Source organism: Arachis hypogaea, chromosome 8, assembly GCF_003086295.3.
Source record: "Arachis hypogaea cultivar Tifrunner chromosome 8, arahy.Tifrunner.gnm2.J5K5, whole genome shotgun sequence".
NCBI lineage: Eukaryota > Viridiplantae > Streptophyta > Magnoliopsida > Fabales > Fabaceae > Arachis > Arachis hypogaea.
In genome coordinates this window covers 25,493,087-25,517,495 of record NC_092043.1, presented here as the reverse complement: position 1 = coordinate 25,517,495, position 24,409 = coordinate 25,493,087, and the positions used below count along the sequence as shown (strand labels likewise).

The 24,409-nt window shown below is 35.5% G+C and overlaps 4 protein-coding genes and 1 pseudogene across 9 annotated transcripts; 4 read left to right on the top strand and 1 right to left on the bottom strand.

Moving 5' to 3' along the window:
• The first annotated feature begins 238 nt into the window (after window positions 1–238).
• LOC112706549 (TMV resistance protein N) lies at window positions 239–5,570 on the top strand. Of its 5 annotated transcripts, XM_072200914.1 has the most exons (7): window positions 1,000–1,869; window positions 1,962–2,059; window positions 2,799–3,312; window positions 3,478–3,981; window positions 4,457–4,534; window positions 4,610–4,902; window positions 5,013–5,570. In XM_072200914.1, exons 3-5 carry the CDS (start codon window positions 2,840–2,842, stop codon window positions 4,515–4,517), a joined length of 1,038 nt encoding a protein of 345 aa, XP_072057015.1. In that variant the 5' UTR covers window positions 1,000–1,869; window positions 1,962–2,059; window positions 2,799–2,839; the 3' UTR covers window positions 4,518–4,534; window positions 4,610–4,902; window positions 5,013–5,570. The 5 variants fall into 5 exon arrangements, with proteins under 5 accessions (XP_072057012.1, XP_072057015.1, XP_072057014.1 ...); XM_072200913.1 differs by having other exon boundaries at window positions 4,610–5,570; XM_072200915.1 differs by having other exon boundaries at window positions 4,301–4,534; window positions 4,610–5,570.
• Window positions 4,643–5,276, top strand: LOC140174685 (disease resistance protein ADR2-like). Its single transcript, XM_072200175.1, has 2 exons — window positions 4,643–4,894; window positions 5,013–5,276. Exons 1-2 carry the CDS (start codon window positions 4,643–4,645, stop codon window positions 5,274–5,276), a joined length of 516 nt encoding a protein of 171 aa, XP_072056276.1.
• A 3,461-nt stretch (window positions 5,571–9,031) lies between the features above and the next one.
• LOC112706550 (mitochondrial import inner membrane translocase subunit TIM23-1) lies at window positions 9,032–9,767 on the top strand. Its single transcript, XM_025757919.3, has one exon. It carries the CDS (start codon window positions 9,032–9,034, stop codon window positions 9,599–9,601), a length of 570 nt encoding a protein of 189 aa, XP_025613704.2. The 3' UTR covers window positions 9,602–9,767.
• Window positions 9,768–10,690: 923 nt separating this feature from the next.
• Window positions 10,691–19,187, bottom strand: LOC112706548 (linoleate 9S-lipoxygenase-4). 2 transcript variants are annotated; one of them, XM_025757914.3, is made up of 9 exons: window positions 18,453–19,187; window positions 17,378–17,673; window positions 17,068–17,305; window positions 16,664–16,984; window positions 16,462–16,547; window positions 16,270–16,377; window positions 15,856–16,160; window positions 15,510–15,773; window positions 10,691–10,949 (listed from the first exon to the last, which is right to left on the bottom strand). In XM_025757914.3, the coding sequence occupies exons 1-9, from the start codon at window positions 18,667–18,669 to the stop codon at window positions 10,904–10,906; spliced, it is 1,881 nt and encodes a 626-aa protein (XP_025613699.1). In that variant the 5' UTR covers window positions 18,670–19,187; the 3' UTR covers window positions 10,691–10,903. The 2 variants fall into 2 exon arrangements, with proteins under 2 accessions (XP_025613699.1, XP_025613700.1); XM_025757915.3 differs by lacking the exon at window positions 10,691–10,949 and adding an exon at window positions 13,618–13,960.
• On the top strand, window positions 10,774–14,125 carry LOC112706547 (seed linoleate 9S-lipoxygenase-2-like; annotated as a pseudogene).
• Window positions 19,188–24,409: the final 5,222 nt, after the last annotated feature.

Here is a 24,409-nt window from a genome sequence, read left to right as displayed (position 1 = left end):
GGATGCTGCAATATCATTATTTCTTAATTTCTCATACAAATTGATAAAAACTACTCCAAATAAGCTCAAATTTAGCACAACATATTCTTACTAACTACATTTAAATATATCATAATTTTTGGTATTTTCATTTTAATTAATTTTTTCTTTAATTATTTGCAAACAATAAATTTTTAGAGAAGTAGCTAGTAACATTCACATGGAGCATTACTATCTACTATTCAATCATAATCCCAATAAGTACCCATAAATTTTTCTGTTTTGGTAACAACATATTATTTGGACGCAGGTTTCGGGGTCAGGGAAGAAACAGAGCAAGTTAAGGAATGGGGTTGAAGAAAATGCTGAGACCAATAGCAACACCACCACACCTACCGTCGCCTCTTCCAAACCCTCCTCTCCCATCTCCGCCGCCAGATCAACACTCACACTCACCCCGATCCCCAACTCCCAATACCACCGCCTCCTCAACTTTCTCAAGACGCATCTTTCCTCACCTTTCACCCCGGAATCTCTCCTCCATTCCTCAAATCCAAGCTCCATGACCACCCTTCCTTTTCCCACTACGACTTTCACGTCTTCACCTGGGCCTCCTTCGTCGACTCTTTCCGCCACACCCACTCCACTTTCCATTGGATGGCCCAAACCCTAGCTCTCTCCCACCGCGTCCTCCTCGATTTCATCGCCTCCAACCCTTGTCCCTGCTCCGACTTCATCTTCTCCTGCCCCCACACCGAATCCATCTTCCGCTTCGCCATCCACGCTTACTGCAAAGCCGGCAAATTGGACGAAGCTGTCTCCTCGTTCCGTTCCATGTGCAGGTTGATCGACGGTAGGCCTAATGTTGCAGTTTGTAATATCATAATTCATGGATTTGTGAAATGGGGCATGCTTGATAGGGCTCTCGAGTTTTATGATGAGATTGTTAGGGTTAGGGTTAGGCCTGATCTGTTCACTTTTAACATTTTGATCAGTGGTTATTGTAGGAATTTGAAGTTTGGGTTGGCATTGGAGATGTTCAAGGAGATGAGAAAGATGGGGTGTGACCCAAATGTGGTTACTTTCAACACTTTGATTAAGGAGATGTTTAGGGAGGGAAAGGTTGAAGAAGGGATTGGGATGGCTCATGAGATGATTGACTTGGGTTGCGAGTTCTCCAATGTCACTTGTGAGATTCTGGTTCACGGGCTTTCCGAGAAAGGAAAGGTTTCGCAGGCGTGTGAGCTGTTACTTGATTTCTCCAGAAGGGGAGTTTTGCCTAAAGGGTATGATTATTTTGATTTGGTGGATGCTCTGTGTGGGAATGGAGATGTTGATAGAGCATTGGGGCTAATTTATGAGTTGTGGGAGAAAGGATGTGTGCCGAGCTTGATTGCTTGCATTGTGATGATTGATGGGTTGAGAAGCTCAAAGAAGACTAAAGAAGCTTGGAGATTGGTGGAAAAGATGCTTAAAGAGGGTATGATACCAGATGTTATTACTTTCAATTGTGTGCTTCAGGATATTTGCAAGGTGCGACAAACAGAGGAAGCAAATAAATTAAGATTACTTGCTTTTAGCAAGGGTTTGGAACCGGATGACGTGACATATAAAATTTTGGTTAATGGATACACAGGAGAGGGCCAGAAAATAGAGGGAGAGTCAGTGGTGAATGAGATGTTGGATAGGGGATTCATACCTGATCTTGCTTCATATAATGAATTGATGAATGCGCTATCCACTTGTCAACGACACTCCACCCGCCATCAGGCTAATAAACTTGACCACACATAATACAAGTGTTCAAGGTTTAATTATAATTGAAGCCTAGGATAAGTGATTTATGGATGATTCAGAGCTCAATATGAAAAACCTTCAGATGATTATATTGTAAGATTATAGATTTAAATAGGATTGTGTCAAAATTTGAAGCCTTACTTTCATGAAATATCAGTTGATCTTTGGTTGTTTCTCATGCACAGGTTATTTCGGGGCTTACACTGCAATGTCTAGTGCATCCTCCATGCTGACTTCTTTCAATGGATAAGACCTGGGTGGGGTGAAAATGTAGCTGGATTCTGTAAGCTCCTTGATCAGTCATCTTCCGCTAATATGTTTTCAACATTTTATATATAGAAAGTTAGAAACAAAACAGAAAAAGTATCGAGATCTATGTATAGTTGTATACTTCTAGAATTTCGTTTGTTAAAAGTGTAGTCGCTTCAGTTTGTATAGGGCACCTTCAATGGCTTACAACAAATGTATCAAGTGATATAGGCAAGAGCCAAGGAATGTCTTGGCAATGTAATTTTTGTTTCTACTTAAAACACCTAATATGTGCATATATGCATGTGTTTCCGACTGACATTTTAGATTGATCAAGTTTTGCAATTTTATTTTATGAAGCTCCTGAAGAATGATGCATGATGAATCAATTTAACTTTATCTTAAACAAACTTGATCAATTATCCAACAAGTTAAAATAGGACTATTGGTTACTAGTAACAGTTATTGTTAAAATGGGAGTACTGGTTACTGTGAAGTGTGAACATAAAAGATACTGTTATACAAATAATGAGTACATCAGCATGATTTTACTTTGTGAATTTTTTAAATGTATCTAAAGTCTAAACGAACATCACTCTACTCACACTGCTACAATCTCCTCCAGCCTCAGCCTCTGTTCTGATCTTCATCATTTGTCTCCAACTTAATTAGATTGTACACAATTTTATCGTTACAATTTTCATTCGATTTCTCCTTAGTTTCTTGTCTCACCTAGGTCCTGTCATTTATATGTATGTTTGTTGATGAAGCAGATACTTGTGTGATCTTCGATAATTTTTGCAAGGAAGAGGATATGGCTGCGCATACTTCTTCTGAGATTATTAAGTATGATGTCTTCCTCAGCTTCAGAGGCACAGACACTCGCCGTGGTTTTCTCAGCCATCTGCGCAAGGCTTTAGAGGACAAGCACATCAAGACATACGTGGATTACATGCTCAGAGAAGGAACTGAAATATTGCACTCACTCCTTGCAGCCATTGAACAATCAGAAATTGCTTTGATCATATTCTGCCAGGATTATGCATCTTCCCAATGGTGTTTGGAAGAACTAGCCAAAATATTGGAATGCAGGAAACAAAATGGTCAAATTATAATACCTATTTTCCATAATGTAGACCCATCATGGGTGCGCCGCCAAAAGGAAAGTTATCACCATGCTTTTGCTAATCATGAGGTGAGGTTTGCAGATAGGGTGCAAATCTGGAGAGATGCTCTCAAGGAAGCTGCCAACTTGTCTGGATTCCATTCACCGTCATCAAGCTTCAGGTCAGTGTTTCTTTTTCATAGATTATTTTGTTTCTTCTGCTACACTATTAGATTAGGGTATATTTTGATAAATGAGATTTTAATGGAAGGGATAAATACATTCTCTCATTAAACTAAACAATACAACAACAATACTAATAAGTTTGCCTCTTATACATTATGCAGGAACGATGCTGACCTTGTTGATGAAATTGTCAAACGTGTCTTACAAAGGTTAAACCAATCACCCCAAGGTGATTTGCAGGGTCTTGTTGGAATTCATGGACCAATTGAAAAGCTAGTATCGTTGTGCATGGAATCTGAAGCTGTTATTGTTGGCCTTTGGGGCATGGGCGGCGTTGGTAAGACAACTCTTGCGACTGCAGTTTTCAATAGATTGTGTGATGGATTTGAAGGATTTTGCTTTTTGAACAATGTAAGAGAAAGAGCTGAGAAATATGGTATAGATCATTTGAAGACAGAACTTCTTTCCAAACTGCTAAAGGAAGAAGATGCAAGTCCCTTTGTCACGCCTGGTGGGATAACTAATTTTGCCAAGAAAGGACTTAGTCGAACAAAGGTTCTTGTTGTTCTTGATGATGTCAATGATTCAGATCAAATGGAAGATTTATGTGGAGGACATACATGGTTTGAGGCAAGTAGCAGAATCATAGTGACAACAAGAGATAAGTATGTTCTTGCTACAGCTGATGCATATCATATACATGAAGTTAAGACATTGAATCCTGATGAATCTCTTCGGCTTTTCAACTTGAATGCCTTTAAGCAAAACTGCGTTATAAAAGCATAACAAGTTGAGTTATCCAAGAGAGTGCTTAATTATTGCAAAGGCCTCCCTTTAGCATTAAAAATCTTGGGTTCCTTCCTTAAAGTGGCCAAACTTGAAAAGATGCCTGATGAAAAAATCCAAAGTATATTGCGATTGAGTTAGATCGTAATGATCGGAATATATTTTTGGAACTTGCATGTTTCTTTGATACAAATACAGAAGAAGAGCAGATAAAATCTCTTCTTGATTGCTGTGGATACACAACTACTATCGGGTTGACAAATCTTTGTAATAAAGCTCTTATTTCCATTTCAAACAATTGTGTGTCAATGCATGACTTAATTCGAAAAATGGGTCGTGAAATTGTTCGCGAAGAATGTCTATGATGATCCAGGAAAACGCAGTAGACTATGGGATTCTTGTGATACCTATATAGTACTGAAATACAGTAAGGTAAGTGTAAGATTACCCAGATTGTAATTTTGTCCCATTTTGATATATATTACTTTTGACATACATACTATGCAGGAAACTCAAGCTATTCAAAGTATCACTTTAAACATGTATGAAATTGATACGATAAAGTTGCACCCTGAGACATTTGAAAGAATGCCAGAACTGAAGCTTGTTAGATTTCATGCACCCGATTTCAGAAGAAAGTTGTGTGCTCCAGAAGATATTACATCCCTGCCAAAGAAGTTGAGCTACTTTCATTGGGATGAGTTTCCTTTGAAATCTTTGCCGTCTTCTTTTGGTGTTGAGAGAATTGTTGAAATCATAATGCCCGATAGTGGATTCAAACGCTTTGGGAAGGTGAATAGGTATGGAAAGAGACAACATTGTTCTTCATTTGTAATTCCAACAAGATTGTGAAATTATTTTGATGCCATACACATGCATGTATACCTACCTTTTAATGAGTTAATTTCAGAATCTTGTAAGTCTAAGGAAAGTGGATCTAGATGGTTCGTCAAGCCTAATGGAGCTCCCAGATTTATCAAAAGCTTCAAATCTTAGAGAAGTGAGTATCTCTGGTTGCAAGAGTCTACGTCAAGTTCCTCCATCTGCTGTGTGTTCCCAGAAGCTGAAATACCTGAAAGTGAGCAACTGTGAGAGCCTTGAAAGGAAGAATTTTCTTTCTGCCCCCACTCCCCACAACACCCACTTCTCCGTTTTTGTGCAGACGAGGGATTAGGGCAGACAAATCTGAAGGATTGGGAGAGGAAACGAAACGGTGTCGTTTTCGTCTCCAGGGACTTATATGTCCTGTTACGAAATGCTCCATGCCACCTGGCCTATGTTACGGCCAGCTTAGCGCCAACTCTGTCAGTTTAGCCTTTTCCGTCCAAGTGCAAACGGCTGAATTCAACGAAAGGACACAAATGTCCACGTTTTTCAGGGGTGAGGGACTTTATTGTATTTTCCATTCATTGAGGACGAAAATGTCCGCGAAAAAAAGGTCAAGGACCTATTTTTCCTTTACTCAAAAGATAATTTAAGAACAATTAAAGATAAAAAAATAAAATAAATAAATACATAAATAAATAAATAAATAAATAATGATAATATTCAAAATAATTTTCTAAAAATTATATAACTTAATGAGTTTAACTATTATATATATTTAAAACAATTCTATACATCTAAATTTTTTTGTTAATCAAGTTTAACTAAGTTAGTCTAATATAACAAGAATTAGTTATAATTAATATTATTCTAAATCTTGTTATTTAATTAACTTAGTTGGACTTTATTCATAAAAAGATTTAAATATGGATCATTACTCATATGTTTATACATATATTATGCTAGTCAAACCCTAAATTAATTTAGTTTATAAAATATATAAACGTGAGTTAAATTAGTACTTTTATTAATATTTTGGTATGGGCTAATACATTTTATCTTAACATGAATGAACAAGAGCAATTTTGCCTGAGTTTGTTTAAATACGAACACCATTAATTATAGTTATCATAACTTAAGCTATAAGTTATACGAGACATGTAATAGCTCATTCATCTTACCTTACAAAATCTTCATAAACTCTACAAATGTAACTTAGGACTAAAGTAGACATATATAATTTTATGGATTTGGTTTTGATGGACTCAAAATGTTTAGACTATTAAATGATCTTAATATTAAAATATATTTTTTAAATTTTTTAATAATTATTAAATAATTTTTATTTAATTTTATTTATTAATTAATCTTTCATATATTATTTAATTCTAAAATTTATTTTATATTTTATAAATTATTATTTTATCTTAAAAATTTTATTTTTAAATTCTATCAATATTTATCTTCAATCTCTTTTCTAATTTTATTTTAATTTAAAAATTCTAATCTTATCTTTTTCAATTTTAAGTACTAATTTCATAATCTATCATCAATTTATTTTTTAATTATCTAGTTTTATAATGGTAATCATTTATGAATTTTCTTTCATTGTAATTATCAATTTTGTTACAACGACGACCATCGTTTATGAATAGGCAGGTATGCGATCATCATAGTTGCATAAATCGCAATTGACAGAAATTCAATCGATTTTTATGTTGAAGTAATTAATTGGTTAGTGAACAGAAGTCCTTTACCGTTTACAATGTTCAAAAAATTAATCAATTTTTATATTTAGTTAATCAATTGGTTAGTGAAATTTTTTTTTGCAATTGTTCGTAAAACAATATATTTTTTTGTTTGCAATTGTTCGATAGATTTTATTTTATTTTTTTTTACCGCAATTGATTGTTTTACTTTTTTATCCAATTGATTGTTTGAGAGGGATCTAATTAATTGGTTGAATTATCCAATTAATTAATTAAAAAATAATTAATTATACATACTCGGACTCTTTTTTTTATATATACAAAAAACTGATTGTTTAAAAGATTTATCTAAGACTTTATTCATCATATGGGTTTTATTATCATATAGGTTTTATTTTGTTACAGCGTTATATAACCTAGTTTATTCAATCAATTTTTTTAATAGTTAATTTTAAGATGTCAGATATATTTAAGAAGGACAGTAATATAGATGAACAATATTAAAAAATGATATGGATGAATAATTTGAGGAGAATGATAATGTTACTTTTTTTTTTTCATATTGTTGTATAAATTACTTATACACATATTAATATATCACATAATTATTCTAAACAAAATATTATATTAAATTATTTTTATAAGAAAAAGAAATGCCCCAGACTGAAATGAACGTACAAGTTTATACGAGTTTAAGACAAACTTTCAGAAGCCAACATATGCAGTAGAAATGTGCTTTAAAGAATATCCCAACTATATATCTGCCTATCAAATAATTTTTCAAATGATATTTATTAAAAATCAATTTTCTGACCTAACAATTTTTTGTTTCATCATTCGCATCAAAATTTAAGATTTAATTAGAGTGAGACCAGTGTTATGTGCAAATTTATAAATTAATTATACTATTTTACAAAATATTTTTTTAATTTATTTATTTATAAAAAAAAAGATTTTTTACCAATAGTGTTATATAACATGAATGTTTAACCATCTCAAAAAATATAGTCACGTTCATACATTTATTCAATTGGAATTTTTTACATGACTGTATTTAACAACTATTAATGGATGAATAAAGCGGTTCATGCTTTAAAGATGCTATATAAAATATAAATCAATTATTTTAAATAAAATATAATTTGCAAGACATACCAATAGTATGAAATAGTTGTTCAAATAATAATAAATAGATAAAATATGATCTCAACATATAAATATTCAATAACCAAAGTTCCTTGATAACTTAAATCAGTGTATCTTCGTATCTAATTATTTATTATATAATCCAAAAGAAAAAAAATAGTTTGAAAGTGTGTATGATTTTTTAGATTGTAAAATATTATAATCAATTATTTTAGGTTTAATTACTCTGTTAGTCTGTATAGTTTCGTGAAATTTTTAATTAGGTCTCCATACTTTTTTTCTTTTTAATTGAATTCCTACACTAATTTTTTTTTTAATTAAGTCCCTCTTAGTAGTAATTGGTTTAATTTTATAAAGATTCAACTAAAAAAAATTTTGGATACAAAGACTCAATTAAAAAAAAAAAAAGTATAAAAACTTAATTGAAAATTTTGCAAAATTATAGAAACCAATATAGTAATTAAACCATTATTTTACTTAACAATCATTGACCAAGTAATAATTGGAATAGAGAAAGTATATTGCTTTCACTATTTCAATGGATTTTGTTAAAAACAATCGATTATTTTATCTATTAAATCTGTATTTAGGATAAACAATATTCTTTTTAACATTATATTAATATATATAAATATTTTTTATTAAATAATTTATTTTTAATTAATTTATTTTAATTTTAATTATAAATTCACTTATTATTAAATTAATTATATTTTTATTTAATAATAAAAATATATTCACTTATTTTTTTATAATTATATAATATCTATTAATATTATTTTTAATAAATATTTGTAGTATATAATAGTATAATAGATATAAATTAATTAATAAATTATTAAAATTTAAAAATAATAGTTATTTAAATATAATAACAAAATAAAAATATTTATGATAAAATAAAATTAATAAAATACTTATTATTCATATTTCAGTTATTTTAAAATAGATAGATATTATTAAAATAATAATAAAATATATATTTTAAATTTTAATTTTTAATTTTTGATTATTTTTAATAGTAAAAAAATCCTTCAGGAACCACATGTCCGGTTTGAAATCGATAAGGTCCTAAACCTTAATCCAAAACCCAAACCGACTTAACTGAACCGAACACCGAACGCCGCGCCATAGATTAGGCATTAAAACGCAAAGCTTGAAAACAAAGCATCGTTGCTCTTTCAAAATCCTCTTTTCACCGTTTCTCTCAGCTCCGAAACCCTAACCCTAGAGTCCGGAAGCCTCTGTTATGGCGTACCAGGCCCCCGATAATGAACCGGACACCGATTCCAAGAAAGAAATCCGCCTCTACAACCCATACAAGGACCTTGGGATTCCAAATCAAAACCTCTACCATCTCCCATCCTCGCCGGAGTACCTCTTCATCGAGGAGGCTGAACGTAAGCGTCGATCCTGGGGTGAGAACCTCACCTTCTACACTGGCTGCGGTTACCTCGGTGGCGCCATCGGCGGCGGCGCTCGAGGCCTAGTAGACGGCGTCAAATCCTTCGAGGCTGGCGACACGCTCAAGCTCCGGATCAACCGTATTCTGAACTCTTCCGGCCACACTGGACGTACTTGGGGGAACCGTCTCGGCATCATAGGGTTGCTCTATTCCGGGATTGAGAGCGCAATGATGGAGACGAGAGACACCGACGACGTGTGGAACAGCGTGGTGGCGGGGCTCGGCACCGGAGCGCTGTATAGGATTTCGGGAGGCGTGAGATCTGCGGCCGTGGCAGGCGCAGTTGGAGTAGTGGTGGCCGGAACTGTCGTGACGGTTAAACAGGCTTTCAAACGCTACGCACATCTTGCGTGAGCCTTTAAATTTTTTATCTTTGTTTCATTTTGGGTTGCTTCTATCAATTTTGAGCGGTTAATTATTGAGATATATTCATATTTAAAAAAAAAACATAGATGATTACAGCAAAATGTGAGCTGCAGCGGAGTTGATTATTGAAAGACCATTGATATTCTGAGTTTAATTTTTTTCAGCTTGATTAATAGCTAAGGCTAACCATATAATTTGTCGAATCATCTCTAATGAATAATATGGACGGCTGTAGAACTGGATTTTATATATACAGTATTTTAAAGAGAAAATAATGTCAGCACATTTAGTGTTTTGCAGAACTTCAATATCCTTTTAATGTGATATTGTGCCTGAGTTTGGTCATCCATCTACAGATTCTATCTTATATCTTATATCTAACTCTGTTAGATGTTTGAGCTCATGATTTGAGTGGTGCTAACTATTTTTGTGCGGTACTTGGAGAGCTCGTGTGTATTACTTTGTTAGTTGAACAAGTTTTCAGCTCAAACCGAAGCAATAAAAGTATTAACCAATGTCTTTGTAGATGATTGATGTAGGTTCTGATGGATGGCTATACCTCTTATATATTGCTTCCTAAGTGCCTAGTAGCAGCACTCGGGAATTTTTTGTTTGCATGTATATGCTCTATATCTTGTGTCGGCAGTTTGGTTTCTGTTCATCTTCTTGCTATTTCATGATATTTGGTTGTTTCTGTTCATCCTCTTGCTAGTTCATGATATTTGGTTCTTATTCTATCAGTTTGAATTCCAAAAATTTGTGTATAAAGGAAAGTCCGTTTCCCATTTTCTCGGATTATCCTGAACCTTAGACCCAAGTTAGTTTGCTAGTTTTGTTTTAGCAGGTTCGTGCATAAACTTGGGGAAGTGTTTTCTTTTTTCTTTGATATTATGGTATATATGGTCATGTTTCCTTGTAGCTTAGAAAGTAATCACAACGTTGGTTGATTATTAACAAATGTTATGCAAAGACACAAGAAGAAGAGGTGAAAAACGTATTTTTCATTGCTATTCTTAAATTCTTGTCATGTATATATATATAAAGGAATTTTACCTACAGCTCGTCGTATCTATCAAATCTTCCAAAATGCAAGAATTCTTAATAGAATGATATTTACACTATGAGTCACTAATTCTAGAAGAATGTAAAATAACGTTGACACCTTTACTGATGTTGCTGCCACCGCCAACATCGGAGGCCTCATTGGCACCGGCATCAACGTCATTGGCTCCACCGTTGACACCCTCACCGCCTTCTTAGGCCGCAGTGTCTCCCTCCAGCTCATCAGTTCTACTCAATCCGATGGTAATAATCAATAATGAGAAACTCTTGAGACCTAGCAATTTTTTAAAAAATATGAGTGTAAACTATATTGTTTTATGCGTATAAATTTTGGTAAATATAAGAGTAAATTATATGCAAAATTTTTGTAAATATTTGCTGATTATATAACATTGTTCATCATTCTGATACAGAGAATGGCAACGGAAAAGTTGTAAAGGATACATTTCTGGAAGGTATTATTGTGTCGTTACCAACCTTAGGAGCTGGAGAATGTGCATTCAGCATTCATTTTGAATGGGACGATAGCATGGGAATCCCTGGTGCATTTTACATCAAGAACTATATGCAAGTTGAGTTTTTCCTCAAGACCTTAACTCTTGAAGATGTTCCAAACCAAGGAACCATCCATTTTGTTTGCAACTCTTGGGTTTACAACTCTAAACTCTACAAATCCCCACGCATTTTCTTCTCCAACAAGGTACCTATCTATTTAATCATCAATTATCAAATTAATTCTTGAACTAATGTAGATAAATGCTGGGGTGCAGCCATATCTTCCAAGTGAAACACCAGCTCCACTTGTTAAGTACAGAGAAGAAGACCTGAAAAATTTAAGAGGTGATGGAAAAGGAGAGCGTCAGGAGCATGAAAGAATTTATGATTATGATGTCTACAATGATTTGGGGAATCCAGATCGGAACGAAAACCATGCTTGCCCCATTCTTGGAGGTTCTACCACTTTCCCTTACCCTCGCAGGGGAAGAACTGGTAGATATCCTGCAAGAAATGGTTGGTATTATTCTTATTCTTGTTATGCATTTTGCTTTTGATTCAAATTTTAATGCCCTGCAATTTGTTAATTACTTAACAGATCCTAACAGCGAGAAACCAGGGGATGTTTATGTTCCTAGAGATGAAAACTTTGGACACTTGAAATCTTCGGACTTTCTTGCAAATTCAATAAAGTTTTTGACTCGGTATGTGCTGCCAGCTTTTGAATCTGTGTTTGATATGAATTTGACCCCAAATGAGTTTGATAGCTTCCAAGATGTTCGTGATCTCTATGAAGGCGGAATTAGGCTAACTACGGAAGTAATTAGCACAATTAGCCCCTTACCTGTCATCAAAGAACTCTTCCGTACCGATGGCGAACAAGTCCTCAAGTTTCCACCACCTCACATCACTCAAGGTCATAAATCAATGTATCTGTGAGAAAATCTCAAGCTTTTGTTGAAGTAATACTTGTTTTTTCTTATCTTTTTGTTGTTGAATGAGTAGTGAATAAATCTGCATGGATGACTGATGAAGAATTCGCAAGAGAAATGATTGCTGGTGTAAATCCTTGCATGATTCGTAGTCTTCAAGTAAGTTATTGAGTTGATGGTAATTGTAAGGAAGGTAACATTAACAATCTTTTTTATCTTCACTCACATAGTATCCTCTTATATAACATGGTAGGAGTTTCCTCCGAAAAGCAATTTGGATCCCACAATTTATGGTGATCAAAACAGTAAGATAACTGCAGAAGTTCTTGATCTTGAAGGGTGCTCACTAGAAGAGGTGAATATATAGTTGTAGTTACAATATATTTGTTCTATTAATGCGAATCAAAGTGATTAAAATAAATTTTAACTTATGCAACAGGCAATTAATGGTCGGAGACTATTTATATTAGATTACCATGATGTGTTGGCATATGCCACTAGGACTATCCTTTTTCTGAAACACTGAAGCCAGTGGCCGTTGAATTAAGCTTGCCACATCCTGATGGAGATGAATCAGGTGCTACCAGTAAAGTTATCTTACCTGCAAAGGATGGTGTTGAAAGCACAATTTGGCTACTAGCCAAAGCTTATGTCATAGTAAATGACTCATGCTACCATCAACTCATGAGCCATTGGTATAAACTAAAATTTTGTCATATTTCAATCACCAAAATATAATGTCCTAATTTTTCTTTTGCTTTTGTGTGTGTGTTTATAGGTTGAATACTCATGCAGTTATTGAGCCATTTGTGATAGCAACAAACAGACAGCTAAGTGTGATTCACCCAATTTATAAACTTTTATCTACCGTGACACTATGAACATCAATGCACTTGCTAGGCAGAATCTGATTAATTCTGATGGCATAATAGAAAGAACCTTCTTGCCCTCCAAGTTTTCTCTGGAGATGTCTTCAGCTGTTTATAAGAACTGGGTTTTCACTGATCAAGCACTACCTGCTGATCTCATCAATAGGTAATATAAAACTCTTCATTCTATTATAAACATGAACTGATCTTAGTAACATGTTTTATATTTTGGATGATTTAGAGGAATGGCAGTGGAGGATTCATCTTCTCCTTATGGAATTCGTCTTGTAATAGAGGACTACCCTTATGCTGTTGATGGACTAGAGATATGGTTTGCCATTAAGGAATGGGTTCAAGATTATGTCTCATTGTACTATCCAACAGACAATGATCTCAAAATAGATCCTGAACTCCAAAATTGGTGGAAAGAAGCTGTTGAGGTAGGTCATGGTGATTTGAAAGATAAGCCATGGTGGCCAAAGATGCAGACAGTTGAAGAGTTAGTTGAATCATGCACAACCATAATATGGACCACGTCGGCGCTCCATGCAGCCGTTAATTTTGGACAGTATCCATATGGAGGGCTTATACTGAACCGTCCAACACTTAGCAGAAGATTGCTTCCTGAACAAGGCACTGCAGAGTATGAAGAGATGGTGAAGAGTCACCAAAAGGCTTATCTGAGAACAATTACACCGAAATTAGAGACTCTTATTGACCTTACAACCATAGAAATCTTATCAAAACATGCTTCTGATGAGGTGTATCTTGGAGAGATGGATAATCCACATTGGACATTTGATTCAAGAGCATTACAAGCATTTCAGAGATTTGGGAACAAACTGAATGAGATTGAGGAGAAGCTAACAGAGAAGAACAAAGATGGGAGACTGAGTAATAGAATTGGGCCAGTTGAATTGCCATACACTGCTTCATCCTACTAGCAATGAAGGGTTGACTTTTAGAGGAGTTCCAAACAGCATCTCTATCTAAATGCAGGGAACAATATAATGAATTAATAATGTGTGGTTTCTTAGCTTTTTCAAGTCTTATATATCATGTGTATTTGTAATGTGCTACATTATATTTGAATAATGTGCTTCTGGTTTTCACTTTTCAAATAATAGCAAGAGATGACAGTTGTGTGTGAGGAAGATTCTGTCTTGTTTATGAGTTACGACTTTCATCTGAGAAACTCCTACTATATGAATATGAAATCTAAATGTGATGATACATATTTTTTACTGCTAAGTTGCTAAATATCCCTTATGGAACTTGTGAAACAACAATGAACATAATTGATCATATTAAAACTGTAGATAATACAGGATAGATAGATGGGAAGTTCTTGGCCAAGAATGACCAAATTTTGACTGACGTATGTAAAAAGGACAAGTGGTAACAATAATAGTTATGAATGATTCTATTAGGTCAAGTGGTAATAATAATAGTTATGAATGATTCTATTAGGTGGGTGAATGTTGTATCTGTAATTACATTTTCAAAAAAATCCTCCATGTATATGAACTTTATATGTAGTTGGATAAAGACAAATATTAAATAATTGCTATTTTTTTTAAATTAATCTAATATAAGGTGTTTTCTAATTCTTTTTAACAAAATATTTTTTCAAATAATTATTAAAGTTTTTTTAATTTATTTTTTAATTAGACAAAATATATTTCAAAAATATTTTTTCAAATAATTATCAAAGTTTTTTTAAATTTTATTATTTAATTAGATAAAATGTATTTCGAAAATAAAAATTTCATTAAAATGATGAGAGTAGTTTTAATGATTACGTACATAATTATTATTTACTATTAATTGGAAAATATTAGCTAAGTATTTGTATTATATATTTTAAATTACGAAATAGATAAATATGAAATATGCGTAAACAATTTTTTATTAAATATATCACATGTTGTTAAGAAATTGTTCTACAATTATTCACGTTATTTTATTAAACTATGCTACTATTTTTATTAGAAAAATGTTAAGGGACTATTAAAATTTTTTTTAGCTATCATTTAACTATAGACTCAATTCCTTTAATCTAGTTTCTTTAATCTAGTAATCCAACAACATACTCTATCTCATATTTTTAAATATTGATAACTAAATAATGACCAAAAATAATAAATTTTGATAATCCTTTAGTATTCCTCTTCTTATTATTTTAGTCTAAAAATTGAAAAAATCCAAAAGTAGAATTAAAATTTTAAACAAAATAAAGAAAATTAAACCTTTTTATTTTTTCGACAAAATAAAATAGTTAGAGGTAGATGAAGCAATAAAATTTATTAGTTTAATGAATAATTTATTTTTTTATTTCTTTTTCTTTTTTGGACTTGGTTCAAGGTCCACAAAAATAAACCTGACTTAAAGAATTGTTAAGCTTTGACTGGTCCATGAATTATATAAGAGTATAAATTTATAAAATCTCTAAATTTTATAAGAAAATATTATCACTTTGAATAAAATTAACTATTAAACAATATCGTTGATTAAAATATATAGACCATCATTAATTACCTCTTGATGAGATCATTAGGTAATGCTTGATCTAGAAAAACCCAATCCTTATAGAGTACAGCAGACATTTCCAAAGCATATCTACCCCACAAGAATGTTTGTTCTATAATACCATCTGCATTAATCAAGGCTTTCCGAGCAAGTGAATTTATATTCATGGTGTCACGGTAGTGTGGGGAAAGTAGTTTATTAATGGGGTGAACCACACTCAGATGCCTATTTGTTGCTATCACAAATGGTTCAACAACTGCATGAGTGTTTAACCTGCATATATGTCATTCATAAATTAATATGAATGTGAATAATTCACTTGGATATGCATTAACTAGTTAAGTTTATTACATACCAATGACTAACAAGTTGGTGATAGCATGAGTCATTTACAACAACATATGCCTTGGCCAGTACCCAAATATAACCTTCAACTCCTTCATGTGCTGGTAGATAGACATCACTCACAGGACCATGCTCTTCTCCTTGAGGATGTGGCTTGCTTAACTCAATGGCCAGTGGCTTTAAAGTTCCATCATCTTTCAAGAAGAAAATAGTCCTTGTAGCATAGGCCTTTGTCTTGCTTGAATTTATTCTTCTCAAATATGGAATCAGATAGTCATGGTGATCGAGAATGAACAATTTCTTCTTCTCAATAGCCTGAATTTCACCCAAATTAAATTCATTAATTAATTGTCAGTTGTTCATCACTACCACATATTAAAAGAAAAAAAAAAAACAAATAGATTTCCATGATATATATTATTACCTGTTCTACAGTAAGCCCTCCTAAGTTAGGCTCTAAATGTTCTTTTTTCATTGTACTAGTATGATCACCATAGACTTTACTATCTAGCTTGCTACCTGGTGGAAACTCCTGCATACATGAAAATTAACCAAATCCAAGCTATAATTGAATGCAATTCCCTAAAAACTTATTACCACAAATTAATCGAATTACCTCAAGACTCTTAATGACATTAGGATTTACACCAGCAAGTGTTTCTCTAGAAAATTCTTCATCAGTCATCCATGCAGATTTATTCACTGTATATGTATCACATAATTTCAGTTTATTTAAAATTATATTCACATTATTCGCCACATTAATATTGTTCAATGTATAAGATAATTGTAGCATATATAAAAATATAAATATATACCTTGCATGACTTTGGGTGGTGGATATTTAAGGAATTGTTCACCATCTGTTCGTAGAATTTCCTTGAGTACTGGCAAAGGGGAAAATTTGCTGAGAAAGTTTGTAGGTAGTGTAATTCCACCCGTATAGAGTTTATCCACTTCAGCAAAATTATCAAACTCAAGAGTTAAGATATTTGCATCAAATGCATCTGTGAGAACAGGCATCACATCTTGGGCTACAGATTTTAGTCCATAAGTTAGAAAATCTGATGACTTCAAGTGACCAAATGCTTCGTCCCTTGGTAGGTAAACAAAATCGCTCCGTTTCTCACTCTTAGGATCTGTTTAATTAAGTTGAAAGCAAAATTAATTAGCACTAATAACACAAATTAAACATGTTATATATTTAGGTGAAACAATTGACCTTTGTTAGTAGGTGGCCTTCCTGTTCTTCCTCTACGAGGGTAAGGTAAAGTAGATCCTCCAAGAACAGGGCGAGCATATTTTTCATTGCTATCTGGATTCCCCAAATCATTGTAAACATCATAATCATAGATCCTATCATATTCTTTGCGCTCTCCTTTTCCATCTCCTCTTAAATTCTCCAATTCATCTTCCCTGTACTTTACAAGTGGTGCTGGCGTGTCACCTGGAAGATATGTCTGCGTGGATGCATATTGTTTCATTAATTACTTTAATTATTTGTTAACTAATAACTAGTTTAATTTAATTACCTTGTTGGAAAAGAAAATACGATCGGTTTTGTAGTTTTTAGCATTATAAATCCAGGAGTTGCAAACAAAGTGGATTTTGAGATTTGGATGGTTTGGAATGTCTTCAAGAGTCAAAGTGAGGAGGAAGAACTCGGTTTGCATGAAATTCTTGATGTAAAATGCTCCTGGAATTCCCATCTCACCATCATCCCATTCGAAATGAATGGTGAAGGCAGATTGCCCTGCTCCCAATGTTGGCAACGAAGATATTATACCTTCCAAAAACGTACTCTTTCCAACTTTGCCCTTCCAATTCTCTACAATAATAAAACAAACATGAAGTGCTAGGTAAATAATGACTATCTTAAACAATATGAATAATTACCAATCAAATAAAAACATACCACACCATATTTCTAAATTATCCACCTAAATTTTAATATTAAAATAACTATCTATATGCCTAGTAAAATAAATATTCGATATATCTATTATTTAAATTATTTAGTATTTTTATTGTCTACCTATATTTGAAAAAATAATTAGAATAACCATAGTCATCAAACTATTTTTTTCTAAAATTCCATCTAACAAAAAAAAGTTATATTTCTTATACTTTTCTTCACGCAATAATTTATGATTATATTTTTAATATATCTTTTTACATAATAATATTTTTTAAATTTGTATAGAGTTTAGTAAAAATTCACGTATAATTCACTTTATATATTTGATAAATGAAAGTCGTTGAATAAATTAATAGACTACTAAATTAACATTTAATAATAAAATTAATTGTACCTACCTGAGTTTTCAATACAAAATTTATATAACCTCTAACTTTTCTTTTGATCTGTTTTAAAATAAAAGAGGTATGACCTCTAAACCTTTGAGTAAAATAAAATACTTTTATGAATAACTTATGCTAAATCTAAAAGGAATAGACTATGTTAAATGAATATAAAATTAATTATCAATATAAAATATATATTAAAATATAAATATATATTAAAAATAAATTAAAAATATATTTACAGTTAATTTTAGCAAATATACGAATAATATTTAAAAAATAAATAAAAGGGAGCAACATAACCATCTGGTTTGGTGGCACTAATGAGGTGGAGGGAGACAGAGCGGCCCAAGAAGGCAGTGAGATTATCGATGGTTGAGCCGACGAGGCCGACGCCTTGACCGATGAGTCCCTGAGCGCTGGTAAGGGAGTTGACGTCAAGGACGTTCTTGCGCATCAGCACCACCGTGCCCTTAATCTTGTGTCCCCTGTTCACCAGACTTGTCACCCCCGAAAACATCTTCACACATTAACTAATTAAGTAGCTTGTATTGCCAATAAGCAAGGAAATGTGGTACGGTATTTATAAGCTGCGTGTTTATGTTTTGAACGTAATACTCCATTATTATTATTATGTGCAAGGTGTCATGAAGCCACTGCAAGTAACATGCAGAGACTTTTAATTATTTGCAGGCATGTGAGACAATGTAGTGTGATGATTACACGTCTTAAGCATTCAACACTCGTCAACCAACCTCACAAACCACTACTGCATGCCAATGCCCACGTACCTATCTCACCACATCCAATGCATGCAGTTGTATCGGAACTAGTACTTGTTGTCACGGCCTTGGACACACTCCAACGCTACCGTGCCGGCACTCGGACTTACTCAACCTCTTGAGCTAAGATCAAGTCAGCCTAACCCTCAATACTTAGCAAGAAAGCTAAGAATACAAGAGAACACAAGAGAAAGGAAGCTTTGGTGGAAAGAACACTTTATTGCTCAAGTGTGGTTACAAATGATTCACACACCCAAACTCTAACTCTTACCCCTATTTATAGCCATCCACCTCCTCAATGGATGGTTAGGATTAAATCTAATCAACGGTCCAGATTAATCATCCAGAACCTTCTTTACAAATATCTATCCTACCACAACTCTCTAAATGTTTCTAGATTATTCCATACCACTCTTTATACTTCTATATACATCTACACTCTTCTAGAATATTCCATGATCTTCTAAAGTCTTCTAGAACCTTCTAGAGTATTCCAGAACCTTCTAGGACATTCTAGAACGTTCCGGAACCATCTAGAGTATTCTCAAACACTCTAGAAAACTCTACAAACACTGTTAAATATAACCTTCTAAAAATTTACCGTGACATTCTCCCCCACCTAATGCGCAGACGTCCTCGTCGCGTTCTGTTCATGATAGCGCTCTAGGTGTTCTTGGAATTGCCACAGATCTTCACGAGCTTCCCAACTAGCTTCAGTTATCGGGAGCTCTTTCCACTTGATCAAATATTGAATACTTGGTGGCACTCCTCTTCGTCGCACGATGCGATTAGCTAAGATCTCTTCGATTTCTTTATCAAATGATCTAATTACCACAGGCGGAGCGCGACTTGAGTCACCTCTACTCGGTTCGTCTTGGTCTCCATGATATGGTTTAAGCATACTCACATGGAAGACCGGGTGAATCTTCATAGAGGGAGGAAGTTGTACTTTGTAAGCAATCTCCCCAACACGTCCAATGATCTCAAATGGCCCTTCGTATTTGCGGATTAAGCCCTTATGAACCTTGCGAAAGGCTTTGAATTGTTGTGGAAGAAGTTTGATCATTACCTTGTCTCCCACTTGATAGCTTGCATGCCTCCTCTTCTTATCTGCCCATTTCTTCATCCTCTTGGCAGCTTTGTCGAGATAAGAACGAGTGACATCTGCTTGTTCTTCCCATGACTTAATCATATGATAAGCTCCAGGGCTCTTCCCTGAGTAAGAGGAAGAAAGAGAGTGAGGTGTAAGCGGCTGTTGTCCAGTCACAATCTCGAATGGGCTCTTCCCTATAGACTCACTCCTTTGCAGATTATATGAGAATTGAGCAATGTCTAGGAGTTTTGTCCAATCCTTCTGATTAGCGCTTACAAAATGCCTCAAGTAACACTCAAGTAAGGCATTCACTCTCTCAGTTTGCCCATCGGTTTGAGGATGGAAGCTTGTTGAGAAATGAAGCTCCGACCCAAGGAGTTTGAACAGCTCTGTCCATAGTCGTCCTGTAAAGCGTGGATCTCGATCACTAATGATGCTCTTAGGCAATCCCCAGTACTTCACCACATTCTTGAAGAATAGTCGTGCTGCTTCCTCTGCAGTGCAGTCAGTAGGGGCGGGTATAAAGGTAGCATACTTCGAAAATCGATCCACTACCACGAGAATAGATCCAAACCCCTCGGACTTCGGTAAGGCAGAGATGAAATCTAGAGAGACACTTTCCCACGGTCGCTCTGATGGAGGCAGAGGTTCCAACAACCCGCTTGGTGTCTTATTTTCAATCTTATCTTGTTGACACACAAGACAAGTCTTCACATAGCTCTCCACTTCATCTCTCATTTGAGGCCAATAATAAGAAGATTCAATGAGTGCTAAGGTCCTTCGCTGACCTTGGTGACCAGCCCACTTGGTGTCGTGGCATTCTCTTACCAACTTCCTTCTCAGATTTTCCCATTTAGGAACGTATAGTCTTCTCCCTTTTGTGTAGAGAAGGTCGTTTTCTAACCAAAATCTTTTGGTCTTACCTTCTCTAGCCAACTCCACCAACTTCTTGGCTAATGGATCGTGATGCAACCCTTCCTTGATGGTATGCACAATATCTCCTTCAACCATAGAAATGGCCGCCAACTCAGCCTTGCGACTCAGTGCATCTGCTACCACATTAGTCTTGCCTGACTTGTATTTGAATTCGAAATCAAACTCAGCCAAGAAGTCTTGCCACCTAGCTTGTTTGGGGCTTAACTTCTTTTGAGTTTGGAAGTAGCTTGTAGCCACATTGTCTGTCTTGACGATGAAGTGTGAACCAAGCAAATAGTGACGCCAAGTTCTCAGACAATGCACTACCGCGGTCATCTCCTTCTCTTGGACAGTGTATCGCCTCTCTGTATCATTCAACTTGCGACTCTCAAAGGCAATAGGATGTCCTTCTTACATCAGAACTCCTCCAATAGCGTAGTCAGAAGCATCAGTGTGGACTTCAAACACCTTTGAGTAGTCGGGTAGTGCTAGTACTGGTCCTTCTGTGATAGCAGCCTTCAACTCATCAAAAGCCTTTTGACACTCCTTTGACCATTCCCAAGAGTGGTTCTTCTTGAGAAGATCAGTTAATGGTGCAGCCTTGGCGGAGTATCCCTTGATAAACCTCCGATAGTAATTAGCCAACCCAAGGAATGACCTCAATTCAGATACCTTGTTTGGAGGTTCCCACTCTTTGATAGCCTTCACTTTTCCTTGATCCATGCAGAGAGTTCCATCTTTAATGATGTGTCCCAAGAAGTGGACTTCGTCCCTTGCAAAGGAACACTTTTCCTTCTTCACATATAGGTTATTCTCTTGCAAGATCTTGAACACGGTTCGTAAGTGTTCTACATGTTCCTCCAAAGTATTGCTATAGACAACAATGTCATCCAAGTAGACCACTACAAACCGATCAAGGTAAGGTCGAAAGATCTCGTTCATCAAGGTACAGAAGGTCGCAGGAGCATTGGTCAAGCCAAAAGGCATTACCAACCACTCATACGATCCATACCTCGTGACACACGTGGTCTTAGGCTCATCACCATCAGCAATTCTCACTTGGTGATATCCTGACCTCAAATCTAGCTTTGAGAACCACTTGGCTCTACCAAGTTGATCAAACAAATCGGCTATCAAAGGAATGGGGTATTTGTTCTTGATGGTTACCTTGTTCAGTGCTCGATAGTCGATGCATAGTCTCAATGAACCATCATGCTTCTTTTGGAACAAGACGGGTGCGCCATAAGGTGCCTTCGATGGACGGATGAATCCAGCATCTAGCAAATCCTTGAGTTGATTCTTCAATTCTTCAAGTTCTGGCGGTGCCATCCTATAAGGTGTTGAGGCGGGCGGCTTTGCTCCTGACTCCAATTCAATCTTGTGGTCCACCTTCCTCCTAGGTGGTAGTTGTTTTGGCAACTCGGGAGGCATCACATCCTTATTTTCTTCAAGGACTTCCTTGATTTTGGGAGGAACGTCTTCTCTTTCAGATGTTGACTCCTCTTGTAATAGAGCCAAATATGTAATCTCTCCCTTCTTGAACCCTTTCTTGAGTTGCATAGCAGAGAGTATCGGTGGTCCTCCAACTTTAGAGACTGTAGGGACCATGCATGGAGACCCTTTCTCCATGACGCATACTACGTCGTAGTATGGCATAGGTATTATATTTGCCTTCCTTTGCAAATCGAGCCCGATGACTATTTTAAAATCATCCATGGGTGCTACTGAGAAATCTACAAGGCCCTTCCAAGAACCAAGAGTCATCTCAACCCCTTTTGCTACTCCTTTAAGGGGTTTACCCTTGGTGTTCACGGGTTTGAACCAACCATTCTTTTCGGTGATCTTCAACCCAAGCCTTTTTGCTTCATCAGGCGTGATGAAGTTGTGTGTAGCACCAGTGTCGATCATAGCCATGACAGGTTTTTCATTGATAAAAGCTTTGACATACATCAAGCCTTTCTTTTCTGCAGTGCTTGGCTCTTTGCCCTTCACAGCATTTATGTGTTGGATGGATCCAACACACTCAGTTACTTGAGTTTGGGCCTCTCGTTCCTCGGCGATAGATGCCAGAGTCCCTAACTTGGGACAGTCCTTCATTTGGTGTGATCCCTTGCACACGAAGCATCCTCCTTTAGGTACGAAAGCCTTCTTCTTTTCCTCGTACTCTTTCTTTGAAGAGTATTTTCCTTCCTTCTTGGTTGAGAAACTTTTTCCCTTGTCTCCCCCACTTTTAGTAGAACTAGGCTTGGAAGAAGACTTGGGTTTAGAATCTCCCCTATGATACTCAGTGAGTGATTCGGCCACCACGATGGCCTCATCGACATCCTTAACATTCCTTCTTTGTAGTTCTTGCTTTGCCCAAGGTTGGAGTCCATCAATGAAGAAGAACAATGCATCCTCTGATGCTAAGTTGGGGATTTGAAGCGTGAGAGTAGTGAACTCCTTTACGTAGTTACTAATTGTACTCTTGTGCTTCAACTCCCTCAACTTCTTCCTTGCTTCATAAACCACATTTTCAGGGAAGAATTGTCTTTTCAACTCCCTTTTAAAATCTTCCCATGTGGCTATATTGCAAGTACCCTTCTTCATATCTTCGCACTTTCTCCTCCACCACAAAGTAGCATTATCAGAAAGGTAGAGAGCTGCAGTGCGTACCTTTATTGCTTCTTCGACCACCCCTTGGCCTTCAAAGTACCTTTCCATTTGCCATAGGAAGTTCTCTACCTCGCGAGCGTCCCTTACGCCCTTGAACTCCTTTGGCTTGGGGAGATCAATCTTTGTCGTCTCCCTTATAATGGTTGGTCGAGATTTCGCCTCCTCGAACCAAACTCGAACTTCTTCAAATAACTTCAAGGAATTCTCAAGCTTCTCTTCGATTTGGAGCATGCTTTCTTTGAAAGCATCTAGTTCTCCTAACACGTGAGCCTCGAGGGTCTCCTTGTCATGTTCTATCCTTTGGAACCGCTCATCCATAGAGGATAGAACATTTTCCAACATAGAAACTCTTTCTTCTAAGAAGTTAGAGTCCTTACCTCTAGGCTCACTTGAAGAACGTACCTTCTTGCCTCCCCATTGAGAAGGAATAGTATCCCTTCCCCTTTGTGACTCAACATGCTCCATGGTGATATTTGAAGCCATACCCACAAACCACTTGTGCTCCCTCTCGAACCTTGCTCTGATACCAAATTGTCACGGCCTTGGACACACTCCAACGCTACCGTGCCGGCACTCGGACTTACTCAACCTCTTGAGCTAAGACCAAGTCAGCCTAACCCTCAATACTTAGCAAGAAAGCTAAGAATACAAGAGAACACAAGAGAAAGGAAGCTTTGGTGGAAAGAACACTTTATTGCTCAAGTGTGGTTACAAATGATTCACACACCCAAACTCTAACTCTTACCCCTATTTATAGCCATCCACCTCCTCAATGGATGGTTAGGATTAAATCTAATCAACGGTCCAGATTAATC